At 39.4% G+C, this 26,956-nt stretch overlaps 1 protein-coding gene across 5 annotated transcripts in view; it reads left to right on the top strand.

The window, feature by feature from the left end:
* Nucleotides 1–26,956, top strand: part of ARNT2 (aryl hydrocarbon receptor nuclear translocator 2) — a 104,949-nt gene that overhangs the window by 59,149 nt on the left and 18,844 nt on the right. For 4 of the 5 annotated variants that reach the window (XM_074880371.1, XM_074880373.1, XM_074880375.1 and 1 more), the window contains 8 exons: nucleotides 498–600; nucleotides 2,590–2,655; nucleotides 2,979–3,064; nucleotides 12,025–12,101; nucleotides 14,211–14,345; nucleotides 15,222–15,296; nucleotides 19,430–19,581; nucleotides 26,882–26,954. In XM_074880371.1, the coding sequence (XP_074736472.1) occupies nucleotides 498–600; nucleotides 2,590–2,655; nucleotides 2,979–3,064; nucleotides 12,025–12,101; nucleotides 14,211–14,345; nucleotides 15,222–15,296; nucleotides 19,430–19,581; nucleotides 26,882–26,954 (767 nt within the window). The remainder of the gene's footprint in view (nucleotides 1–497; nucleotides 601–2,589; nucleotides 2,656–2,978; nucleotides 3,065–12,024; nucleotides 12,102–14,210; nucleotides 14,346–15,221; nucleotides 15,297–19,429; nucleotides 19,582–26,881; nucleotides 26,955–26,956) is intronic. The other variant, XM_074880374.1, reaches the window with a different exon arrangement.

Consider the following 26,956-nt stretch of genomic DNA (forward strand, 5'->3'; position numbering starts at 1 on the left):
TCATCATCAAGGAGGAAAGCTTGGTCTTGTGTATTCCTCACCATCGCTGCAGCCCTGAATATGTGACATGGTGTTATGGTGAGAGTGTTCTGGGTAGACCCAAGAGCACTGGGAAAGAGGAGCAGCTGTCAGGGGAGTGATGCATGTTGCTTTATCCACAGTTCTGGTAAAGAGTGGAGCGAGCAGATCAAGTCAGAAAGCTATGCTTGCTGTCATTGTCTTCTCTGCTTCCAGATATTTGACCCTGGCTTGGAAGTTGGTCTTGGGCCAACCGAGAAAAGAGCCATCACTGTTGTGACTCAGAGTCAGCTTTGCTGAAATCATTAGTTAAACCAACGCATAACCCATGTGAGACCAGGATCAAGAATTTTTGTTGGCATTTTTCCCCCTAACTGGGCTAATGGCATTTAGCTTATGAACTTACTGTCATATTAGTTTATAGTAAATGGAATTAAATTTATGTACTGAACATCAGTTGCTCTCTCTGGCTTTTCTAGGACGAATCCTGGACTTGAAGACTGGAACAGTAAAGAAAGAGGGTCAGCAGTCCTCAATGAGAATGTGCATGGGATCAAGGCGCTCTTTCATTTGCAGGATGAGGTACGCATTTACCTTGTATTCCTGTGATGGTTCCAGTCCCATCTCAGATTAGACTTCAGAGATTTTGTTGCACTAATTTGACCTTGCTTAAAAAACAAATCTGTAATGACACACTCCCATTAAGCATTTCCAGAATGCTTGCTTTTGGAACTGGAGTAAAACTGAAACCTGTCTTCCGTTGTGATTAATCACAAAACAGCACCTCGTTTATGTGTTGCAGTTATTTTTATCAGTGTGGGGTGTAGGATTCTTTCCCCAGAGAACTTCATGACAATTTCACCCCTGGAATGTAAGCCATTGTCTCTTCTAGTCAAATTGTTCGAATCAGTGCTTTGGGAACAAAGCTTTCGCAAGTGTAATGAAAGCCCTACTCTGTGTATTTTTTCAGCAAACCAATAATATTAAAAGAATCTTGAAGACAAACAGGAATTCAGTTGCAAACTTGCCAGCTATGTAGGAATTAACCTAAGCCTGGTATGAATTAACCAGATGTCAGCTGGTTGATGCTAGATAAATGAGTAATTGTTAGAGGGTTTTTATTTTGCAATTTTCCAACTTCTCCTGTATTGCTTGGGCTTCTTTAAAGAGATCTGCCTGCCCAGTGCTTCTGACTGGGGCTTATGGGCACTTCTGTTGTTGTAGTGCTAACGGGATAAAATGCCTGTTGCTATTGCAATAAATTTCTCTGTGTGGTTGGGGGGGAAAGTACATAATTACATCTGCAGCCTATAACCAATATATGTGTTGAAAACAGATGATGCAAAATTTATATGGAATGAAACATGCAAAGCAAAATATTTGACACATTACAACAGATGCCTGTACTTTGGTACTTTGGTTATGTGGTGGATTTTCTTCCAGTCATATGAGGAAGCAGGATGTATGGCTCTTGGGTGCCTTTTTTAAGGGGTTTATATAGTTCGTACCTGCATGATTAGGCTTCAAAGCTATAGCTCCTTTTCCATCCTCAATTGGGGGGAAAGAGAGACCTTTGGAACATTGCTTTCTCTTCCTCCAAGCTGCACGTAGTGGTCATGTGAGGAGGACTTTATTGTGCAGAGAAGACCAGGCCTAATCTCCTGTTTACAGTTGTTCCCCAGCTTTTAAAACAACATCTCAGACTGCAGTTATTTCCTAGCACCCTGATTCTGTAAACTCCAATGCATGAGAGTAGTTTTATACATGCCTGTAGCCCCATTGTTTGTGTAATTCTAAATCTTAATTGTTCATTCCTTCTCCTTGGCAGTGACCAATATAAAAAAAAAAAAAGAGAGAATAATAATAATAATTTAAAAAAAACTTGTGGGAAGAATGAGCCTCAAATAATGTGAACCTTCCTTGTGATTACTTCTTTCATTGTTATTGTTCTTTCTTCAATTGAAATTGAACTGGTTTTACCCTTCAAACTATTTACTTAGCTTCAGATGGATTGTTAAAATTACACAGTTAGGCATAGTTAGAAGTATCACAAGATATACATGAACAAGTGTTAAACAAAGTTACGTGACAATGAAAATAGTCTATTTTTGCAATCACTAGATTAATATCTACTAACATTGTAGCTGGTGTATGGCAGTCAAAATCTTCTGTCCAATGGAAAACTGAGATTATTTTGTGTGGATATTTGGGGGCCTGATTTACATTCTTCTTTAGTTTTCACCCTTGTTTTACAGTATTTTGAAGTGTATTCTTTAGCCACTCTTGGAATATCTATTTCAAATAGTCTTTAGGTTTTAGGGGACAGGAGGAAATCTTTCTGTAGTCTCTTCTACTTTTCTTTATAAAATAAAGAAAATATTTGTATCACACCCATAAAGCTCAGCCTGTGGAAGCAGCAAGTTTTAAGAAAACATGAATCTGCAACTTTCTGTCAGAAATGAATATCCATTATTGTCTACTTACATATACTAATAACGATCTTAAAATGCATTTTCATCTTGAGTATTTATATTAATTTTTGAGCCCTTTCAAATATTAATTTAATTTTAGGTGTGGAAATGCTCCTCTGGATCATTTACCTCTGAACAGAATAACCACCATGAGAAAAAGATACAGGTACTGTTACTTAATTTACCATAACAGTTAGTTGCCATAAGCACTCTCATTTTCCACTGGGCTAATGTTCAGTCAAGGAGTCGACAAACATCCTGGACAAACATCTGCGTTAGCATACAGAGTAAAATAGCACTTCCAAGAAGTATTACGGAAAGCAAGTAACACTTGAATAGATTTGTAATGGAGCTGCCATTGTACACAACTCTAGGTTGACGGTTATTTCTAACTTACAAATATCAGTAAATCATTAGTAGTAGTTTAAAAACATAAAGCTATTCTGCTTTACTGTCAATGTGATATTTTTGTGTTTCCTTTTCATTTAGGAATGGTCTTGGCCCAGTAAAAGAAGGCGAAGCACAGTATGCTGTTGTCCATTGCACTGGCTATATCAAGGCTTGGCCACCAGCAGGTGTGTATCTATCTCATTGAACTATCTGCAACACAGTTCGAAACCTGGCTTAGGATCCCTTTGCTGGTACAAAATGAGGATGTATTTCAGTGGGGTGACCCATTCAGTCCCATCCTGAGAAGCCTTTGATATCAAGAAATCAGCTGTTGTTACTCACTCTGGGCATCCCTGTTTTTCCATGTGAAACCCTTCTCAATTTCATTGGCACAGAGAACTGTAGAAGCTGTCAGTAATGTGAGATTACAGCAGCTGGAGCCAAAAATTTTCAATCTGATAGACATAAAAATGGCCTGTCTTTAAGAAGGTAAACACAAAGCATTTGTACCTCTAGAAAACGCCAACTAGTGCTTTTATATTTAAGTACTGACTTGCAAGCACGTATGTATGAAAATACGTAATTTCAACGCATAGGTCTTCACAGTGGTGGTGGTAGTGGAGAATGTTCAGTGTTTGTGATAAGTTCTGTTTTGCGGCTGTTTTTCTGGGAAACAAGTCTTGGCAAACTGCTTTGAACTACAGAGAAAAACATTTACCTACTGCAACTCAGTATTACATATGGGAATATTCACCTTTGAAAAATTCAAAGGGGAGACAGTAGACCTCATCCAGACATCATCATGAACTGGGTTAGTTGACCTTGGCATTTGCAGCAGTTGAAGAGGCTGTTTGCAATATGACAGCGCCTGCTGGCATAAATCAAACCATGAGTTGTCCTGCCCTTTTGTGGTCGTGTACCACAAGCATAAATCACTTTGTCCAGGGATTATGAATGCTAAGAGGTGGTTTGTGCCAAGCCTGTGCTACGGTGTGCAGACACTAGCATGCGGATGTGAACTTCTTGTTGATTTCCTGATGAACTGCAGTTTCAGAAGAAGAGGAAAACTTCCCCTCTTCTTGCTAATAGGTTTTAATATACTTTAGTGTGCTTTAGGAGTCAAAATGTTTTGATTTCATTTCTGGCTCAGAAGAGTGAGAGCACAGTGTGTGTAAATTGCTCTATTTATAAATAAATATAACATTGATAAATATAATATTTATTATATTGCTAAGGGTGGGTTTTTTTGTTTTCTTCCACAAAAAGATTAAATTTTCTATCGGTAATTCCAAACATAATTGAATTCAGCCTTGATATACAGGATGTCTCTTCAGGAAGGTGCAGGTCAAGGGCGATTTTTTTTTTTTTTTTTTTTTTTTTTTTAAGCTCCTTGCTTAGCCTGAATGACAAGCTTGCTGCATGTTGTGGGACCCTGAAAGAGGTCTAACCCTTCAGGAGTGTATGTTGCTAATGCAGAGCTGCAAACACATGAACTCATGTCAGCGCTAGGTTACAATGTCAGCACTATATGACTTCCAGCTGCCATTTCTGCAGGGGAGCAGGCACTGCGGTGCAGGAGCATGGGTTGAAAAGGATCTTCAAGTGCCCTGTTGCCACGTATCACACTGTAGGTTCCAGTTTATGCTAGTGAGGTGTTTTCCCCTTCCCCAGCTCTTCCAGAACCTCACTGCTCTCCCATGCTTAATGACCTCTTTAATTTCCAGTCCCCGTTGGTTTATGGGAGGTTTATGCCAGTGTATTCTTGGACTGTATTTCACTGAAGATCAAGTGGGAGTTTTCCTGCCTTGTGTCTGTCTCTCTCCAGAGTTCTGGTGCATTTCCAGGAGGAGGTCATATCCTGTCAGCCTTGACTTTGCACAGTTAAACCAGCTCACTTCTTCTAATCACCATTCTCACAGTGCATTCTCTTCTTTATCCTTGTTCTTTATCCTTCTCTGCACTTGTTCATGTTTTCACTTAATGTTTCAAAATGTGGGTCACTGGCACTAAATGCTCTTGTTCCAGATGAGATTTTAGTGATGCACAATGAAAATAATATTTCCTATCTTGACTGACAGTATACAATATAGCATACTTCTCTTTTGTATAGTGCATCCTGCTGGCATCCTAAATCCCCTGCCTTTGTCTCAGTTGTCAAGTCAAGATCTTCCAGTTCACAGCAAAAATAGCTTTGAATTGTGTGATCTTTCAATTAGTAATATGAAGTTTCATCCCGTTTCTGTTGCTGTAGTTTATGACTGTTATTAGTCCCTAAGTGCATGCTTATGCATTTAGTAATGTTGAATCGCATCCCATTTCTATTACTCCATTCCTCAGAATCACATGGTGCTCCCTTATGATACACCAGTGCTCCTCCACAATGTTAATGCCTCCAAACTATATCACAATCCTAAGGGATGTTTTAGATTTTGACAGCCTTATGTGGAATTTCAGTGGTCTTTTATTTTACCATTCAAATTGTTACTCGTAATAGTCATGGCTGAGTGCCTTTTTCAGGGCATATAGTACTGAATCGGGGCCTCTTTCATGAGTGTTTATTTGCCCTCCCAGTCTTCCCCACTTTGGGTTGGTGATTGTCGTGTATCCATTGACTTTCAGAGTTGAATGGGAATATCCATGGGCTGGATTGGTCCCCAGTATGTTTAGATAAATAAGTGGCAACATCACTGCATTTGTTCTCATTTCCAATGGTAATTCAACCATAATCTGCAAAGCAAATGAAATAACTGCAGCAGTAATTGAATTTGCTAAGGCTTTTCTACCCTGTAATAAAATTACTTTTGTTCAAATCAGCTAGAGAGTAGCCAGCCCCTGGCCTTTGCATCGGGTCTGGATTCTTGGGAATAAATGGGTTTGTGCTAAATCACAGCTGTTTAAAAATTCAGCTGTGGAAAAGATCATTTTCATTTATTTTTCAATTGCCAAGTGGACATTCTAATATAAACTCCATATCCTTTTGGAGCATGCAATGTGGCACATACATTATACAACTAATATAAAACACATAAAACATACTTTTGTAAATGAAATAAAAAATATTTATCAAATGCACTTAGTCTGTACTTAATCTGATTTGTTTAGCACCTGGCATTTTCTCATTCTGGGTTGTATTGCATTGTCTATGGCCAATGTGTTAATTTTTTTAATTCCACACTGAGTATAACACAATCAGTATTGATACAGAAATATCAAGACAAGAGCTGCTCTGTGATCATTATTAGTGTGACAGACTATCAGGTTTGACAATGCTGCTGCTGCTGTGAGTAATCTCTGCTAAATCTCTTAAGTAATTCATATACTTTAAACAGGTGAAAACAAATGACAGCTGGCATCAGTATGGTGGCATATTTTAAGGACTGGGGTTTTTTTGTCACAGAAGTAAAGTAGAAGGCAAATTCTGTTATGGCTTGGGTCTGTGGTCAGTGTGAAATCACTTAGCACATCTAGTCTGAGTTTTTTGGGGGTTTTGCCCCTTATCCTTAATGGAGCAGGAAGGCTCACTTATTGGCAGACTGCCCTTTTTCACTGAGAAATGAGAGAGAAAACACAGAAAGCATCATGCCTCATCCTCCGCTCAGAGCATGCAGGACCCGCAGGCAGCACCTGCCTCTCTTTCCTGACAGGGCAGACCCAGGAGTGCTGGAGCCTCTCTCTGTGTTCCCCTGAAAAGGAGCTATTTGGCGGTTCCCTTCATACAGCGTGTTTGCCTCTGAGTGAGTGGGACACAGAGAGAAGACCGAGCCGCTTTGAGGAGCGTGTCCATTCAGGCTGGGTTACTTAATGCTCTGTTAATTTTCCTCCATTGTGCCTGCAAGAGAAAGATAAAACTAAACTCAAGTACAAAACCCAGCATATGATACCTGTATGCTTATATCCCCATAAATTATACGTTGGCCTCAGGTAATCCAGGTAAACTGTGTAGAAGTCAAAGGAAAAAGGAGTCAGATACATTCCAACCAGTTACGTTGTTCATTTCTTACATGGAGTGTATGCTAGATTAAATAATGACAGTGCAGTGTTGGCTTATTTTGAATGAGATAAAAAGACCCCTTTTTTGAAACTGGCTGAGCACCAATTCCAGCCTTTGCTGCTCCTGTTCCTGGTGAAGCAGCTTGTGATCCTTAGCCTAGACAAAACTTTAAGTTCATAACCACTCACAAAACTGAGAAATGCTGACCTTCTCCAGATCATTCACTTTCCAATTTAAGCAAGCATTTACTTCTATTTTTTTCCCCTCTGAGCATCTCGTTCCTGGACGGAAATTAATCTTATGTGGTCCATATGATATTTTCCTAATAGTTTTTTTTCATGCCATAACAATTGATGGAAAATATTTGGTGGAGAGTCTGTCAGGATGTTGCTAGTTTTCTGTAAATCAAAGCCAGGACCTGCAGAAAAACACAGTGAAGAAAAGGCGCTTAGATAGATACTTATTTCGAAAACTTCAAATAAGAAGTCCCAGAATAATGTTACATTCAAATAATGTTGAAATCTTTTTTTTTTTCTTGTTAGTTTTTTTATCTTAAAAAAGAAACATTTTAGTCTTCCAAGTCAGACTTACGGTAACGTCTTAACCACAGAATGCCAAAGCTGTTAGGTTATTTTAAAGTTTTGGCCAGAATCTGGACGTTTGTGCAAAGTACTCCCTCTTCCAATACAAAACAAAATAGTTGCTTGAATATTCTTTGCAGTGCTGTCATTTTTAAGGTGCTTTTTTTTTTTTTTTAAAGAATAATTTAATTTTTCTTGGGATTTTTCATGAGATTTTTCCTTGGTCTGCTGTTAACATCCACAGCCTTTTTTTGGGAAAGCTTTCTTCCATTGTTGTGTATGGGAGATAAAGTCACACTGCAGTTTCACGCACAGGCGTGTAGCTATCAGAAATGGTTCTGATGGAGGTAGGCATTAACAGGGGTTTGCTAGTGACCACTGGACACTTAAATTATGTCCTTCTAAAGACTCATAAATAACTTATTTTTGAGTGTAGTGAAGTAAAGCCACAAATCCACTAACACTGTTCTGGGACTCACAGAATATGCAGGATAGAAGGATAGAGAAAGAAGGCAGAAAATGAAGCTGTTCTGTTGTTAGAGCCAACTGGAAGCTTATTGGGAAAACTAAAAAGTTCCTTATGTCCACACAAACACATGCCATTGCCCTGTGGGAAACTGTTTGCTGGCATAAAGGACACTTGGAAATTAAACATAACCTCTAACGGCACAGCGTTCTATTTGTATGCTCAGTTGCAGGCTTAGCTTTGCAAATTGTTGATATTAACTTGAACAAGCATAACTCTGTATTTATTATTCAAGAGGAGCATATATTTGGTGTTGAGAAATAAAGCCTTTCTCAGGGTTACACATAAAGAATGTGAATAACTAATGTATGTTTATTTTGTTGATGCTTCCTAAATATCAGTTTCATGGCTGCTTTCTTGGAGGCTTTTGCAACTTTTTCTGGATGTACTGATGATATTTGGTGATGTTAAGGAGCAATATTACATTATGTTAAGAGCCAGACAAACCAGTATTAAGCACAGTACACGTATCTTCATTTACCTGTCCGCAATGGAGTGTGTTCAATAGGAAGTATGCTAAAGCAAAATGAATCTCTCTACATCTCATATATAAGCTCACCCACAGTTGAAAGTTTTTAACTATCAGCAAGAGAGCAAAGAAAACAATTTCCCTCTATGGAATGCTGTCAGTAATAGCACTTACACTGCAGACAAGAAGACAATCATTCTGGCATATTTTTACTCTAGGCACTTTGTGAGGAAGGGTTAGCAATTCACTGTGTCACATATTGATTAATTCCAGGTAGACTGTTTTTTATTCATAGGGTGTCTTGTGGGATAACCCAACTAATACATTTTCCAGTGTGTTATACAGACCAAATGTAATCCATTTTGGGGAGAAAAAAAAAAAAGGTGACAAAAGGAGTCAACAGCCTCCCTTGCCAACAGAGTGACATCAGAAATGGTGTTTCTCAGCTAGGTTTAATTTTGGAGATTGTTTATGTTGCTTTGAGTTTATTTGGGCAGTAGCAAGCATGGACCAAGTTCCTAAAAAGGAAAGCGTTGTTGGAAACTGCAAAGTGGAATCCATCCAGCTGAGTATCTTTGCTGTCCTTTGCAATACACTGTGCTGCTAAGGAAATGATTGAAAAAGCTTTTGAAGTCAAGGGAAAATGCTTTAAATTTGTCCTTCTCAAATGGAAACTCCATTTTAAAGGGACCTTTTGCTTAAGGTTATCCAAATAGAATGGCTAGAATTATTTCCTTAAAACATCATTTAGGCCCCTGTGTTTAAGTGGCCTGGTTCTCAGAAGTACCAGTCATCCACCAAGAAAATCTGGTGAAGGTGGTAAGACCTAGAATCACTCACCGTCTTTGAAATCAGACTACCTGTACCGAGCTGTCTGAATGTCACTGTCATTGCTTCAGGCACCAGCTTTTAAAATGTTTGTTCTTTCAGCTGATGGTTGAACTTGTGAGTTTGCCTTGGTGTGGAGTTCAGGACTGAGGAGTGAGAGACTCCTCATCCATCTCCTGGAGGGATGCAGTCCCTGCTGCTGTCTTCCAGCCAAGGTGTTAGGTCAACTCTTCTGTTGCTCTGGTGCTTTCTTTCCTTCTCTGGTTGTTTTAGTACATTGCCACATTTTTTTTCCATCAGTCAGCATCCTCACACTCCATCTTAAACTGCTGTATCATTTAATTTGGCCTGCTCTCAGTTCACACCTCTAGTCACTGCTTTATAAGGTGAAACTGCTGGATTCCAGTTACCATCCCTTGCAAACTGCACACAATTCTCAGTTAACCATTTTCTACCTATTTAAAATTAAAATTGCTCATGTGGAGGAGTCTAGGTTCAGTTCTGGGAGCTCACCCTTACAGGCACCCCACGTGTATGTGAGCAGATAGCAGACATGTGTCTGCCAGAATTTTGTCTAAAGTGGACACAGTTTTGAGTAGATGTGTTTGCTGCTGCTTTTTCAGGGTAATTTTCTCTCTTTTTCTCAAGAGGCAGCCAAATTCAGTTCCTTTGCCCATTGGAGCTGTCATTAGGTAATTACCAAGTCTTGTATTGAAGAAATAACTGTGTGTAAACACAGAAGGAAGGAAAACAAAATACTTCTGTAATATGAATCCCTTAACTGTAGTTTCATGTCAGTGGTTTATGCTCTCCGTGGTATGCTGGTGTCTCAGAGCATGGGACTTATTTGTCTTTGGACTCTTGTTTGTAGTTTGCCTGATGTGTAACAGAAAAGTGACTGGAACAGTGGTGTGGGAAATACCAGAACAATGCTTTGTAATTTAACTGCTTGAAGGATAAACTGATAAACTTCAGGCAGTGCAGAACGGTCCCACAGGGAGGGTAAACTCAGGCTATCTTCATTTCAAGGATGCTCTAAATCAGGTGAAGGACCTCAAGTGAAAGTTTGGGTCCCTAGTAACCTGCAGAGGGACCTTTATTGGAAGCACAAAATAATGTTTAAATCAAAAATAACACGTGTTGATTCCTTCCAATGTTATTTTTAACTTATGTGTTTAATGATTGATTTCTTAAAATGTAGTCATAAGGTCACATACTGCCACCTTGATCTTCTTACACAACTTCTGAGAAAACATTTCAGAGGAGTATCTCAGCATTTGGTGAGGGATATCACATCAGTTTAGAAGCTAAGGAGTTATTTAGGGACAAATTTGTATCTCTGGATAGCAAGAAAGATCATTGTGTAGAAGACGGGATTTTGCCCACCTCTTGTAGTGTGTGGTGTGGAAATTCGTACTGCACCTCAATTTCCCAGTTGTTAGAAGGGACAATAATGTTCCTCCTTTGTAAAGCTCTTGAGATCCCCTGAAAAAATCCCAGTTATCTGTTGGGGGCTGCAAATGAAGTTACACCTCCAAAACTGTGAATTCCATTGCAAATAAAGTTTGAATATATTATACAAAAACACAGGGTTTCTTCTTTCATTTTATTTTATTCTATAGCTCAATGGGAACTGAAAAATATCTGTAGAGTGCTATTTAGAAACTGTCAGATAAGGTTCAATTATTTTGATACAAAATAACTTCAGAGACTATGTCAGTTCATTCAGCAGCATTTATAGTTATTTTTCAGAGGCGTCATTTAAGAAAGTTGTATGCTGTCATCCTCTGCATGGTCCAAAGATTGACTTACATTGGGAATTACAAACTTTGAGAATAAAGTGGCAGTTGTTTCATAATTGATAGCTGCTTTGCAATTAGTTTCATTAATGCTTTAAAGTGCTTCTGAAGTGATTCACTCCCTGTTGTGACTGAATTCCTTGAAAAGTCTGTGGAAGAGTTTACAAATCACTTAAAATAAGTCAGCAGTGTCACTCTTGGAAGATGTTTTTTCAAGTACTTCACAGGAAATTGGTATCTCAAAACTGGAGTTGGGAAATAGCCTTAACTAAAAGCTTAGCCAGCTAGCAAGTAAACAGAGCTAATCTGAATGTTCCTATTTGTGAAACACTGAGATGGAAAACAGTACACATGTATGTTTTGAAATTATTCCTGTGTTTATAACAGTTACTCCTGCTACACAGCTGAAACAAACACTGTTAGCAAAGCATCCACATTTTTTCAATCTTTCAACATAACGACCCAGATTTAGTCCATTTAGAAAAAAGTAGAGCCGGCTGTTAAGTATGAGCACGAAGTTAATGAATAATCTAGGCTATGCCTTGGTTTTAAGGCTCATTATAATATATTATTCACAAAGAAAACTGAACGTAGTGTGCATTCACTGACGATATTAAGTGACTACATGGTTCCAGTGACATGCTGTGGAGCAGTGCTCAAGGAAATGTTACTGTCTGTCTCAGCATATGATGGAATTTTTGTATCTGCTTTATCTTCAGCAGCCAAAATTGCTGCTGTGGGTACTGCATATGCATGAGAGGTATGTAAGATCAAGCACGACTAAGAAAGATCATCTGATCTGGACTCAGAGATAATACCTGAATTGTAGAGAAGACAGTAAGGTTATTTTGTATGATTTAGAGCATCTAGAATAGTATAGAACCAGGCCAGCAGCATATCTACTCATCCAAATTTCCTAACTATAGCAGTATTTGTTATCTTCTACTTTAGGAATGACTATACCAGAAGAAGATGCTGATGTGGGACAAGGCAGTAAATATTGCCTCGTGGCGATAGGAAGGCTTCAGGTAATGCCAGTCTTTCCTTATATAAACTACTTGTGAAAGCATAGTCAGTCTTGTGCTTTAGTTGTAAAGGATTTGCACAAATTTCTGGTACTACACCGTAACTTTTAACATGCCTCCAAAATGCGAAGTGTCTTGGTGTTGGTGTGCAGCCAGTGATTTATAGAATCATAGAATGGTTTGGGTTGGAAGGGACCTTAAAGGTCATCTAGTTCCAACCCCCCTGGCATGGGCAAGACTTGTTTGGAACATGTCACCAGAGCAAAATGAAAATGTGATTTTTGGTACATGTGTATTTAACCCAACAACAGCAGCAAAGACGCTCCTGGAGCATGAGCATGTGCAGACTTACTACTCTCTAGGGCGCGTAGGGCTGGGATATTCTAGACTGTGAGAACCATGGCAGTACAGGTGCTGCAGATGGTAGGTTAAAGTGGCTCCCAAAGCCAGTGACTTGCTGCCTCGTATTCTTTCATTCATTCTCTCTGGCTAATCAACTGCTTGAAAAACTGTGATGACAGGAGTTATTCTGAAAATGATGAAGATAAGGCAGTCAAGAGGCACTTCACAAATAATAGCTTTATTCTCAGTGTGTACTGTAGTGTGCATTCAGATGTGATGTCAGCGAAGGGAACTGTGAGAATAAAATTTTACTTCCTTTTTGTCCAGACGGTTGCAGCTGATGTATTACGGTTTTTTTCTTTGTCTCTTGCTGATGAGAGTTCTGAACAGGATCTAGACCAGTTGCGGTGAATATCCTTCACTGCAGCAAGGAGGCTAATTTTTATCCTCCCGGTCTGGGAATTCTGCCATGGGTGAACATGTTTGAGCCTCCTGCATGGTCTCCTGTTGGCCTTCACTCAGTGCCATCTGCTAGGATGGCATCACTCCTTCTTACAAAGTAGAATGACCCTTTCATTAGAGCACAGGTGCCAGACCCATCTTACTTGAGGTGAACAGCCTGCACATTGCTGCAAGTGTTAGTACTTCTGCAGAGCGTGTCTCCATTGTGATGGCAGAGATACAAAAGTATTGCATGATGCGTTTATAGTCAAGGGTAATATATTCCACTGGTGGAGCTAAGGAAGTTACGGGGATTCATATGTTACAGCTGCCAAAGAAAGATGATTTCCGAGATCACATTAGTAATGTGGAGTGTCAAAACATCTGTTATGTTAGAAGAGCCAGCAGGGTACATGAGGGAGGGCAAGAGGAGACTCTGGGGATGGGTTTAATCACAAAGGAGTCAAGGTGCACAAATTATAAACTCTGCTCTGTAACAGCAAATTGAAATCTTGCATGCAGTTAACCGGCTAATCTGCTTTAAGACAGCAACAAATGAGATTTTGCTGCTTTTGCATTGGGACCTTGTTAACAGAGATGGCTCTGAAAGTTGTAAGAAAAACAACGGTCTCATTTGTAGGCCCAGTAGGAATGAATGAATATGAAGTGGCCTGACTGCATGGGTTTCAGGCAGAGCTGGAAATGCATCATTCTTTCTGATGAGCTTTGAGGAGCATTTACAGGAGAAGTGTGTTTTTATATTGTGAGCAGTCGCGTGCTGGGTCAGTATCATCACCTACCTCAATCTCTGGAGAACTTTGTTCAGGTTCTCTGGGTGTTCTCAGACGACCCTAACCTGAAAGCTGAGTGTTAGTCTGAGCTAGTCCTATTAGATATGTTTACTGATAATGATTTATAGAGATTGACCTTCCCATCCTAAAATGCATGGGTTGAATTGTCCTCTGGAAGTCTCTCATTTTTGGTTGACAAGAGGAGGAACCAAGGCGCCAAATTTTAATGTGGTCCTACAGAGTGAGATGAGTCCAGCCATAATTATATCCTTACTATATCCCTCCTTGTTGGGAACTTCTGGGGTATTTGCTTTCCTGTTGTGCTGTTAAGCCTGGATACATGCCACGGGGTGAGATATTTGCACTGCAAACTAGACTAAAGGCTGTTCCGTGTCATTTATTCATGCTATTATTTTATTTATGACTTCCTTCAGTAGTTAACACTCTGCCAACAGATTTTATTCTTTAGCTATGTAATCAGCTTTGACTTAAGGTGGCTGTTCTGTGGACTAAATGCTGTGGAATTCATTGGTCCTAGGTAACTAGCTCTCCAGTGTGCATGGACATGAATGGCATGTCGGTCCCAACTGAGTTCTTGTCTAGGCACAATTCTGATGGAGTCATCACCTTTGTCGACCCAAGGTGCATCAGCGTCATTGGCTACCAGCCCCAGGTCAGTGAGTCCAGTAAATGAGGAGACTGATTAGAACTAACGAAGAAAATTCTGTTTCCACTTAAAAACAAAAGCAGCAAAACATGACATATTTGTAGCTGATAATTCCTATGTCGTGCACTAAATGCCATTCATTTTTCTTTACTCTCCATGCCTCTGTAAAATGTATAGTTTTCCCCTTTGTTATGTGGAATATTTTTTTATACCTTTTAGATCCAAATAGAATTCTAACAGCAAGATGCTTTAAACCTTACACAGCCTTCCAGTGAAGACATTTCTATGATAGAAAGTTAACAGTGCTTGGAGAGAGTTTTAGTCCTGTAGATCTTTACTTCTGCTGATCTATTGAACAGTAAGCAAACGTTGTTTGTGGCATCTATTTTCCTTTAGGCTTACATCTGCTCCTCTGGATAGGAGACTAGTCACAGAACTGAGTAGAACAGTAAATGAACACCTGACTACCAGCACACTCCCTCAGCTGACTCTCAACAGTTACAATTTACAGGCAAAAATAATTAGATGCTCATTAGATTTTCCCATTTATTTTGATTTTTAGGTAGCTTTATAGTATCTGTTTTTACAAAAATTAGTGCCATAAAATGAGCTGTAGTAGAGGATGTCAGTCTCTTCAAGACACCATTTCACAGGTATTTTAAAAAGTCATTTAAAATTTCTTTATAAACACGTGTATCTGTGTAACAGTACAAATATAATGTTGGACATGATGCCTGCAAACCTTGTTTGTATGATTCATCCCTGATTAACTGAGTTGTCCTATTAAGAGTGGTAGATCTAGCATCTGCAAGGTTTCCTTGCAGATCTGCACATGGATTTGTGTTGTGGTCTGAGTTTTTACACAGCTTTGTTTTATTCTAGGATCTTCTGGGGAAAGATATTTTAGAATTCTGCCATCCTGAAGATCAAAGCCATTTGAGGGAGAGTTTCCAACAGGTGCTGCGTCCTGCTTCTTTTCTTCTGCCGTTTATTTATCATTTTTGTTATTATTTTGTTCAGAGAAGTAGCTTTTATTTTTCATTTCAAGGTATTTTTTCTGTTATGTGGGAGAAGGAGTGGCAAGATACAAAATAATTTGTTGATCAGTTACTAATCAGTTAAGCTGCATAAATGGTAGTTTAAACTGCAGCATCTGTTTGCTGCATTTTCAGAAATAAGTCACCTAATCATACATTTTGTTTTCTTTTTTACAAAAAATTAAATGAGTGTTCACTGGACAGTTAGAGCTGGTTTGGAGATGCCTGTATAGATCCCACTGTGTTAAGTGATCACCAAAAGTATTTACCTTCCAAGATGGGCTGTTGATTTGAAAGTAGTTACACCCTGCTGTAATGCCGGATTGTTTATGACCTAAATTCTCTACTAGCATAGATGATGTGCTTCATACTTTAATGGAGTTACACCACTTTACATCAGTAGAGAATGTGGCCCTTCTCCCTATTAGGAATTGAAATGCAGACAGAAGTAACAACAGAAAAACAACATATGGAAAGAGTTAGTGATCTGGATTTGTTTTTACAGTAGGCCACATTTACATCAGCTATATCAAAGGTATTTAATCGTTGTAAAGCTTATTGTTTCAAATTGATTTGGGGCGTACAGTGGGAGTGCTTTCCCCAAGCCTTCTGCTTATTTCTGGTCTTTTCAGGGCTTTCCATGCTGCACTAGAAAGCACAGTGTAGTATGTTTAACCGATTGCTGAGGTTCATATGATCTCAGTGGTTCCAGATTTTCTGACAACAGCCTATAGCTCAAGCAAGTTTTGTTGATCTGTCTTGTGTTGGATGCTGAGATGTATTTTCAGCTGTGGAACATGGATATGAAGTGACTTCTAAAATAATTTGTATAGCCAACTATTTATTCAGGCATGGCATGCAAAAACAGAGCTTGAAAAGCCTCTCTGGGGAAAACAACTGAATGCTGTTTTGTGCCCATAGGATAGATTGTGAAACAGAGGTTATGATCTCTACAGAAGTGTTTGAGATAACTCAAGAGTACCGATACCTTACACTATTTCTCACTACCCCCTCCCTCAAGCAGAGACTACCAACCCCACTGCTGAGCTAGCAGAAAGGTCTACGTGAGCATTCTGCATCCACTTCATGTCCCTTGAACGGACTGAGTTCAAACAGCAGCTGTTTGAAATTTTAAATTTAAATTGTTTTTAAATTCAAGATGTTGATTCGCAGGCAGGAGCCTGTGACAGTTAGGTGCTTGAAACAGGTCGCCACACCCAGTCATCTTCTCTGTCCCACCTTGGTTGGGGGTGTGATACTGCAGCTGAACCTACCTGATGGGTAGCTGTCACCAGGAGTCAGGTCCTACTCCCACTTCTCTCCTCCCTGACTTTCTCCTCACCCTTCCTACTGTCCTGATACTAGCACAGATGGACTTGCCGGGTAGGCTAGCTGAGAGACTAACTGCTTTTGCATGGGACTAGCTTTCAGCTGGTTTAGCTCCCTGAACCTGTGCTTCATCACATCAGCGGCGCAGGAAGAGCAGCGAGAACGCATATGCTGTTTTTCACTAATGCCCAAATGATTGATTCCACTAATTTATCCAAGACACAATGGCAGAGAGCTGCTGGATAATAACACGTCAAACATCCGTCTCTGAAGTGATTGCCTGGGGCTCAGAAGGGCTGACTAGCTAACGTTCAAGTTAATGACTTGGTCCTTACTGTGGTGTTCACTGAAGAGTGAGATCAGGTCATGGGAGGCTGCTGGTCTGTCCCCGAACTCAGTTGCTGGGGACTTCACTGTCACTACTTACTGTTAGACATGTGCATAGATGATTCACTGGATCAGGGACCTACATGATTTGCTTAAGGTCATACAAAAAGACAGCAGGAAAAAATGCAGATTAGAAGAGAAAGTTCCTGTTCACTTGACCTGTCTTCAATCTATGAAAATATTGTGCTGTTTCTTTAGTAGGCAATTCCTTTTTCGGTATATTTTTGTTCAGTACAGTAGCAGTGTGATTGGGGCTGTTATTTCAATCATGCAATAAAAGACTGAAGTAAACAGTTAAGCTATGCACCAGGTGGTTTTTATTTCCAAAGAATGTAAGACAGTAAAGGTTAAACATTAGCTTTGAAATTTTTCATGCTATCTTGTTTGTGTGCACTGTTTAAAGACAGTTCAGGATTTTCCCACCAGCGATCTCTATGCTTTATATATTATTACAGAATTAGTGTTTGCTTAATTCAGACCTCAGGACAATAGATCACTGCAGTTTGTTTTATTATTGTTATTTTGGCCTTAGAAATCTTTTCATTAGAAAGGTAACTGTGATTTCCAATAAACTCTCTTTTTTTTCTAAAACTGTGAAAACTTGACATTTCTAATTTGCTGACAGTATTAGAACCAGGTTGGTGCATAACAGAGGAGGGAGGGAGGGTTTTGCAGTTTTTGGTCAATTGCCAGTATCAGTCTCAAAGCTTTTACTTCCTTGGGAAGATAAATTCATTCATCAGGGTGGGAAAATCAGGCCAGAATAAGATAGTCTCAAGGCCAAGATCAACAAATAGAGTTTAGTATCAAAGGATCCAGAATACAGCTATTTGATATCCAGTAGGATGCTATTCAGATTGGACACTTTTACACAAGCTCTGTGTTTTTTACCCTGGGTGTGGTAGTAGAAAATTGCTGATAAAAGAATGTCGCTCACTGGACTCAAACTGCAAAAGCATTTTTTTAGAAAAACAAAAGACATTTACTTCAGTATTATTTTGAACTTCCCTGGGCATTGCTAAAGCTTTTTGTGTCTTCTATTTGCATTCTTTCCATTTAATCCTGTATCCAATTGATCAATTTGAAATGCAGACCTTTGGAAAAAAAAGGATTGGAGCATTTTTCCTAATTCAATTGCTTGTCGATAAAGACAGAGGATAATGGTTTTTCTACTTTTAGAGAATACAGGCTGCAGATAGCTAATAAAAAATAAATTCCAGTGGATAAGGATTAAGAATCCACAATGAGACTTGGCATTTGTTTGCAGTAGACCTTCCCTTTCCTTCCCTGAGGCACCCCTGAGATAGCTTGGTGGAAAAGCAATAAAAAAATAAACACAGATAGCCCAGGTAAGTGCCAGCTGAATGGCATGAAACCATATAAGTTTTCTTCTGACTTAGACTAAGAGTGTTAGATAACACATAAAATGCAGTTACAGTGCCAGTGTGCGAGTATTGTTTTGAGTGTACTTCTTTAGCTGGCTGCTTCTTATTTCTCATTTGATGCCCAGCTACTGGCTTCAACAAAACTTCAGCTACCAATGACAGAATCTGAACTGAGTATTGCCAGACATCTGAATTACTAGTCATAAACAAATAGGCTGTCCAAGCAAAGAATTTGCTCTCCCTTTTCATTAATACTGCTAAAATGGACAGTGGCTTATTGGTGTTCTCTCCATTCAAAGGTTAGCTCGCTCTTTCTTGTTTCGAAAACCTGAAGTAAATGTCTCTTGTTAGGACTTTGCCATCGTAGATGGTCTTGTGTTTGGAAAAAAAACCCAAACCAACCACGTATGGTTTCTCAAAAAAGCCATCTTTATTAAGTATTATCCTAAATTTTGATGCAGATGTGTGATTTGGTGTATCACATATATGAATTTTATAGCTAGATATCGAAGCAGATAGTCAACCCCAAAATGTTTTTTCTTGTGGGTTTTTGTTTCAGCTGCAATGTTTGGTTTTATGGTTTACATATAAACGTTTAAAAGATCCTCAGTTTGGTTTTTGTCGGTCTGTTGATAAGCATTCCACATTAAAACCTTCTTAAAGCTTCCCTGTTGGGATAACAGCACAACCTGTTGGTTGTCCTGTATCTGTATTCTTATATGCAGGCTGGAAAATGGCATTTTATACGATAAAGCGTGAGGATTTCATTCTGAAGGAAATAGCTGCAAACATGAATCATATTTTGCTTATTTTCTTCAAATCAAGAGTCTCCCTGCTGTGTCCATAGCTTTCTGCAATTCAAGTTTAAAACGTACCAGTTACTGCTGTTCACTATTCATTTGCACAGCAGGTAGCAATCTCCTTCTATTAACCTTTCCAAATGGTTTTGCAGGTTGTGAAACTGAAAGGTCAAGTCCTGTCTGTGATGTATCGTTTTCGTACCAAAAACCGGGAATGGATGCTGATCAGAACCAGCAGCTTCACATTTCAGAATCCTTATTCTGATGAGATTGAATACATCATCTGCACCAACACTAATGTAAAGTATGTGCCTTTCCAGATGCTCGTGTATGTGGTTTTGAAAGAATTTAAGCATTGCTTTTTGCTGGAAAACACAATTCAGATTTTTTGGTAGCCTGTTTCTAGCTCCATTTGTTTCTTTATAACAGTACAGTCTGTAACGGGGTTTTTCTGCATCATGAGATCTCACAGTGTAGCTGATTCTCTGTCATTATCCTGCAATGCTTCCAGGGCCTGGCTGCACTGGGGGAGGAATGTCACTTATCTGTTATGTCATTAGACAAGCCCATTGATCTCAGTCCAGGCCGCCTTAAACTAGCACAGAGCTTCCAGCAGCAGACCAGCTGTCCTGATACTGGAGGAAGGTTAGCCTGATTCCAAAGCCAAAGAGAAAATTGCGTGTCCATGTTCATTGTGATCATACCATTCCATAGTCCTGGACGTCTTCTCCTTGAGCTGTGTCTACTCTTACAGCCGATGAAAGCTGGCAAAATTATTTCCTAGTAGGCTTGAGTGGGAAGGGTTCCTGATACTCAGTTAAAATCTGGTGGAATATCCCCAAGTATGAGGACAGATCCAACCCTGTATTTTAAGAGGGAAATTAAATCATCCTGTCTTTGAATTAATATTTTCAAAAATCTGTCACTGAACCTCTTAGGAGGAGGTCACCCTGGGAGTATAGTGGAGGTTTGTCACCGTGTAACTGAGCAGAGATGCTTTTGGAGCCTCCCGAGTTCTGAGCCAGTAACTGCAGAAGCTGATCTGGCCTTGATAAAGCTGTTGCTTTATAGTGTGGGGTGGTTTTTTTTATAAATAGTCCTTCTTTCCAATATAAACTTAATCTATTTCTAAACCAAATCTGCTTCTGGTCTGACCAAAGATTTTTTTGCCAAGTTTTTAGCTCAGAGGAAATTACTGGTTTTAAGATCTCAACCTGTTAGACCATCTAATGGAAATGCTGAATGAGCAGTTTACTAGTGGAGATGCATGCTGAGAGCTTCACTTGCAAAACCAAACCCCTGGGGCTTTGGCATTTGAGCTTTGAAAGCTAGTGTCTCTGGGTGTTCCTTGACTTGTTCCTTTGAGCATGACACGTACCTGGACTAGAGGGGCTGTGCTTTCACTCACTTGAAACCCAACATCACAACCGTTTTGCTTAGTTTTTTCAGCATACCCAGAAAGGCCAGCTTAAACAACTGAATAGTTAAGCTCATTGAAAACAAGCAAATGTGTCTTAAAATCAGACAGCTAAATATCTCCCTGTCTGCACTGTGCATCAAAATAGATATTTTCACATTTCTGCTGTCCCATATTTCTTTTCCAAATAATTTGTATATGCAAAAACAGGCTTGCAAAATAAAAAGCGACTTCTGAAATCTGTCCCAGGCTGGCTTAATTGTGCTTTGTTCCCAAGAGTCCGCAGATCAAAAAGTGGGGCTATAGACTGTGTTGACTCTGGGAATGTTTTTTTCCAAGCCTCCACTATATTGTTCGGCTTGGCATCGCAGCACTTACTGTGATGAATAGGACGGTGCCAGCTTCTGGCTCTTGTTAGATCTGTCTTGCTAGGTTTGAATAACAACCCAGAAATGTTGACCTAATATGGAAGTTGCCTGCTGCTACTTTGACGGAGGATGTTCCCTCTTTCTTGTCATGCAGAAAATGTTCTAGTCTTACAGCGAGATACAAACCATTATATGTCTGTTTTTGAATAGTTGAAAGAATGCATTATTTGAACTGTTTTTCTGTTTTTCCCCCTGTTCTCTCCCACTCTTGGTCAGATTTCCGAAGAGGACTACTGTAATGTACTGCTGTTCCTGCCTGTTTCTGGATTTTTTTATTTTTTTTTTTTCACATTTGGGGTCATGTTTTGACTGATTTTCTAGATGCCTTGCGGAGTTGTACGTCATGGTAACTGTTTATTTCCGCCTCCTCATTCAGCTCCTGCTGGGGCTAGATGTTTGGCACCAGCCCCAGTGTATGTGGCCATCTTTACGTGTCAGTGGAAGTATCAGATGCTCTGGGTCCAGCAAAGTGCTTCACACGGCAGCCAAGCAGGGGTGCCTTCCACTGCACAGTTGTAGGCAGTTCTGCACAGAGACAAATTTTTATTTGTCTATCGCTGTGATAACCTAGCCAGCTCCATAAAATACAGGTTTGAGGCAGTTAAAAATTCATCATAAAATTGTAAAGACACGGTAGCCAAAGGTTCTAGGTTTAAATCAGTTTTTAACTTAGGATAGTTTCAAACCACAGCACATACGTCTGTGTGTCTGTTAACAGAATAGCTCTCATTCTGCGCTGGTCAGTGAACAGCATTTTCCCAAAAGACTGTAGAGGGCAGTGGTGGTTCCAGTTGTGGAGGGATTAATTGAAGGTTTTTTGTTGTTGATTTGGTTTGTTTGTTTTCTTTTTTTTTCTTTTTTTTTTTTTTTTTTTAATGATACTCCTTTGGAGCTTCAAACAGTCAACTTTCCAAACTTGCTTTTGGTGCGGAAGGATAACGAAACATTAGGTTCAAATGTTCACTTAGTTCCTTGCAAAAAAAGAAAATAAAACTTCTCTGTTTCACTTGAGTGTAGTCATCCAAGAGAAACTTCCTGGAGAAATGAAGCATTTAACGTTTAGCATTTGTGCTGGGTTCCGCTGAAGAGTTCCCCCGTTTGACCACATATTCCTGTGTAATTGGGACTGTTTGATTTCCAAAAAGAAATAATTATTGTGATCAATGTTTATTTAATATACTCATAGACCAGCGTTTGAATAAAATAATCTGTCATGGTCATAGATAAAACTATATAAAAGTCTTTATATACATAGAAGAAAGATGTTTTTCTGACCTTTGTGGAAATGTTGATGTGTCATTTTTTTTAAGCCCCAAAGTCCTACGTTGCCCTGCATGCATTTATGAATCCTACAGTTGTCCTGAGTCTCAAGATTCTTGTCTTGGAGTGAGCTGGCATAGGTCACTGCTGGAGGCAGCCTGTCAAATGAATCAGTCCATGCTTGTGGGAGAGATGCTTTCTGTTTCAGATTCTCATGGGCCAAAATACTAAAGAGATCAACTATTCTGATAAAATTTCAGTCTGTGGTAGTGGTGCTAAAGACTTACTTTCTCATGATCCCCGTGCCATCTGTGGGCTATCTGATCCTCAAGGCCAGTGTAAGATAGACCCTTTCACAGGGGTGACTTTGAAACTGTAGGCTAAAAGAGGGAGATTTTGAGAGTTTCCGTAAGAGGATTCTACAATGGCAGCCCCAAGGCCCTGCTTACTCCTTTTTTGTCCAAACCAGACACAGGAAGCACATGTGCCTGTATTACATAAAAAGAGCATGGTAGGGATACAGTAGTATTGGTTCTCTCCCACCATAGAGACTGTTAATTTTAAAGTTCATATCCTTTCCTGGTAACTCTGATGCTTGGAAAAGGAAGAGGTGACTTCAGTGTTCATAGAGATTAATTCGGCTGTAATCCTCTCCGATGTCAAAGGAACTTTCACAGAATCTTCCCTTTTCCTCCAGATACATCTACTGAAGTAAATTTGGATTAACTATCAAAACCTTCAGATTTGCTGAACCATTACTTGTTCAGGCCAAGGGCTTTCCCAGTTTCATACCTAACCTGTGGGTACGCCAGGAGTTCCTGCAGTCCTCTGCTGACCCAGACATACCTTACTTGCTATGTTGGGTATCCTGCAGAGCCAGGGAGTTTCTCTTTCATTCCCTCCTTGGAGCTGTGAAACTGAAACTGAAACCAAGGATAGTTTGGGTTTTGGTTTCAAAGTCAGAAGGCAGTTTGAGTTTTGCCCAAACTGGTAATAAGCTCTTGTTCAGTGTCATCTTTACAAAAACAATGTGGCAATTGGGTGACTGAAGGGACCTGCCTGTGTCCACCGTTCAGTCAAAAGGACTGGTTAGATGGCAAGGTCTGAAGCAACGACAGCAGCGCTCAGCTCTCCCTGGGCGGCTTGGTCCTTGAATTGCTGCAGTTTCTTTCAGGTTTCAAGCATCATTTGAACTATTTATACAGTAGCAGCAAACAACAGCAGAAGATGCTAACCTGGCTGTACGTTTCAATCTTAATTGAGTGCAGCATAGCTTGCACAGTTCAGTGAAGATACACTTACGTATTTGGTTTTTATAGGAAATAGATTTGGGAGGTTGTTCCCAAAGTTCAGTGCTGTTAACACAACGTGGTATTTATATTGTACTGCAGCTTAATGAGTATTAGAGATGAAAGATAAAGAAGGGCGAAGGAGCACTAAGTTAGAAGTGCCTACAAAACAAATAACTAGTAAGTATGCTGTTTTGTTTGGCTCATTTGTATGTATATGGCTGAATCAAGAAAACATACTTTATACGGAACAGAAGAGACCTAATGTGCTGTTTATTGACACACACACCAAGTCGTTGGTAATAAAAACAAATGAAACAGTGTAATTAGCTTTCACGTTAACAACAGGATTTAATGGGTGTTTATTGTCCACAGGGTGGTATTTAGAAAAAATTCCCCATAGATTTGCAATGATTAAATTACCTCCTATAGTTCTGTTGGAAAAGTATGCATTTTATGCTTGCAAACAAAGAATTTCTTTGCATTCCAGAGGTAATTTATAGGAATTTTCTGTTGGCTAAAATAATGCGGAAAATCCATGGCTCTCTAATGACCTGGAGGACTGATGTTTTTTGCATGTTACTCATAGCACAAAAGTGATTCTGCGGATTATGTGTTCTTACACTGTAAGGCTAGCAAAAGGCTTTTGGCATTCTACTCTGATCTTCTGTTTGTTGCAGGTCACAGATTTTTGTCCAATTTGCCATGGAGCCTAGTAACTGGTGTCTGAGCAAAGTCTTCTGGAAAAACATCAAGGGATGGAAAAATCTTTTACTTATTTCAGTAGCTTGTTTGAGTGGTCCCTCACATTCCCATCAGTTTGTGCCTAATTTGTCATTTGGCTTCGTCTGCAAGTTTGTCTCTCTGTCCCTTGACATTTGAACCTATCTAGTTCAAAATTTAAAAGATTTGAATAAAAATCTAAAATTCAAGTCTGTGGCCAAAAATGTATCCTAATTCTCTAGAGTTTCAAATCCATGATTTTGCTATTTTGCAAAATCTCATCTGTTACTGCCTGTCATGTTATAGTGTCTCCCCAGGGGAAAACCCTTGTGGTGTCTGTTAGGTGATTTTTCCTTCAGAAAGAGGCCAGAAGCATACAGAAACTGTGACCACTGTCAAGTTATCATTTGCAAGTATCAAGCTTAGTTTGCTGTCAGTCCAACTCCAATCTTACCTTGATTTCTGAGCTTTGGCATAATTTGGGGTGGTTCATATCTTCTTTGCTAACTGAGCAAAGAGCCTCACAGAGATAGTATGCTACCTGCCCATCCTCAGGTCAGAAGTAATCTTGCTAATTGTGACCAGACAGAAAGCAACTGTTAGTGAAAGGTGCAGAGCATTTAGATAATTTCACAGCTGCTGGGTTTTTTTGTCATTACACAGGCAGTCTTCCTTGAGATGCTACTGTGCCAGCAAGCTCCCAGCTTCACCTTAGAGACTGGTTCAGTGCCCTTCGTGGTATTGCCCCATGCCAGTGCAAAGGATTCTGCCTTCTCCATGGCAGTGATGCTTCTTCAGACAAAGGCCATGGTGGAGCCTTCCCTTTTTACAGGGAAATCTCAAGTTGTTGTGCCTGTGTATCAGCAGGCCTGTCGGCTGCAAGCTGCTTTCAACCCGAAGTTGTGAAGTGAAGCTGATGCTCTGGCCATGCTGTTCAGGGCTGTTGCTTGATCGGGCTACACAGCCTGGGCACAGCTCAAACCCAGCGTTGTGCTGGCAAGATGATGTGGTTCTCGTGCTCTGCCGTCCCAGCTCGGCACTGGGACAAAGCTGGGTTTGTCTGTCTGCAAACAATCACCAAACCTGTGCTCAGATGAGTGAGGTTCCTAATGACCCAGCGTGGGGGTGGTATAAGTCCAAACAGGAAAGCAGAAGTTCATATTTTCTTGGTAAAATTCTGGTCTTAATGCATCAGTAGCACTTCTGCCTTTCGTTTCAAAAGGACTGGGTTTTATTTCTGATAAATTTACTGCACAGTGGCTTTTTGGGTAGAAATTGTTTTGTTACAGTAACTAAAAAATTTTGGATAGCAACAATTAATATAACTGTCTCTGATATTTTTTTTAAATAGGAGTTTTTAATTTGTGTCCTTCCAGAATTCAAAAAAACCAAATGAACACGTGGATTCATAAGATCACTATGCTAGATATATTACAACTGTATAAAAGATCTGTATATTTTTATAATAGGTGATATTTGCACATGTAAAATGTGAATATGTCTGACTTATGACCACTTACATGCTGTCTCTACAGATCACCTGTCAGTTAATTCTCATGAATTCCAATTATTTTATCTGTTGATATTGGCTAATTGTCATAGTTAAGTAACAGCGCCTGACACTAAACACAAATCAAGTGCATTTCAACAAAGTTTTCAGCACTAAAGTTCTTCGTTCTGGCACATGGCCCCTAACATTTATTAGCTCTGCTGCTGCACATTTAATTTTTCCTGATTCATATAATTGGATTAAGGCTATTACTTCCAGTGATTTTTATCTCATTTAAACAATGGATATTTTTTTCAGTTCTGATTAGCATGAAAAGGAGACTTGTGTTTTCTGTAGCATTTGTAAATACAAATTGATTTTATGTAATGTCTTGATTTTATATAGTGGCACAATCAATTTATTTCTGGATATTCACTGCCTTAAAAGCTTTCAAAAATTGAATCTGGACTTGGATCCTGAGGAGAGTAGAACCAAAGCATGTTAAAGAGGTTTTATTACAAAGAAGGATTTATATCCAGTTCTTTCTAGCTCAACAGGTTATTCCATTTGGTCTGACAGGCTTCAGACAGTTTTGATCACTTATTGACTGGCGTAACTCTGCATTAATGTTACTGGAGGCTTCCTATTTACTTCAGTAGGATCAGTGAAGGGGTCTGGTATATTCATCGTTAACATGAGGAAGACATTCTTGGTGTCCTAGTAATGAATTCTTAAATCCTTTATAAGGAGGTTGTATTCCATCCTCCATTACTTACTCACCTAACATTTCTGTGCTATTACAGCAAAACTCTTCATGTGCCCTGTTACATTCCTGTGGTGCCAGCTTTCTCAGTGAGAAAGCTTTAAAAGCACATGAATCTCACAAGAAAGGATTTACAAAATCATCTGAGAGATGTTTTACTCAGAGTATGAAATAGGAGACCATGGCAGTTCCTTTAATTGGTTTTTGTAACAAAGTCATTTTGTCTCCTTTGCAGACAACTTCAGCAGCAGCAAGCAGAACTTGAAGTACATCAAAGAGATGGACTGTCATCCTATGACTTATCTCAGGT

This window comes from Strix uralensis, chromosome 11 (genome assembly GCF_047716275.1).
Source record: "Strix uralensis isolate ZFMK-TIS-50842 chromosome 11, bStrUra1, whole genome shotgun sequence".
Lineage (NCBI taxonomy): Eukaryota > Metazoa > Chordata > Aves > Strigiformes > Strigidae > Strix > Strix uralensis.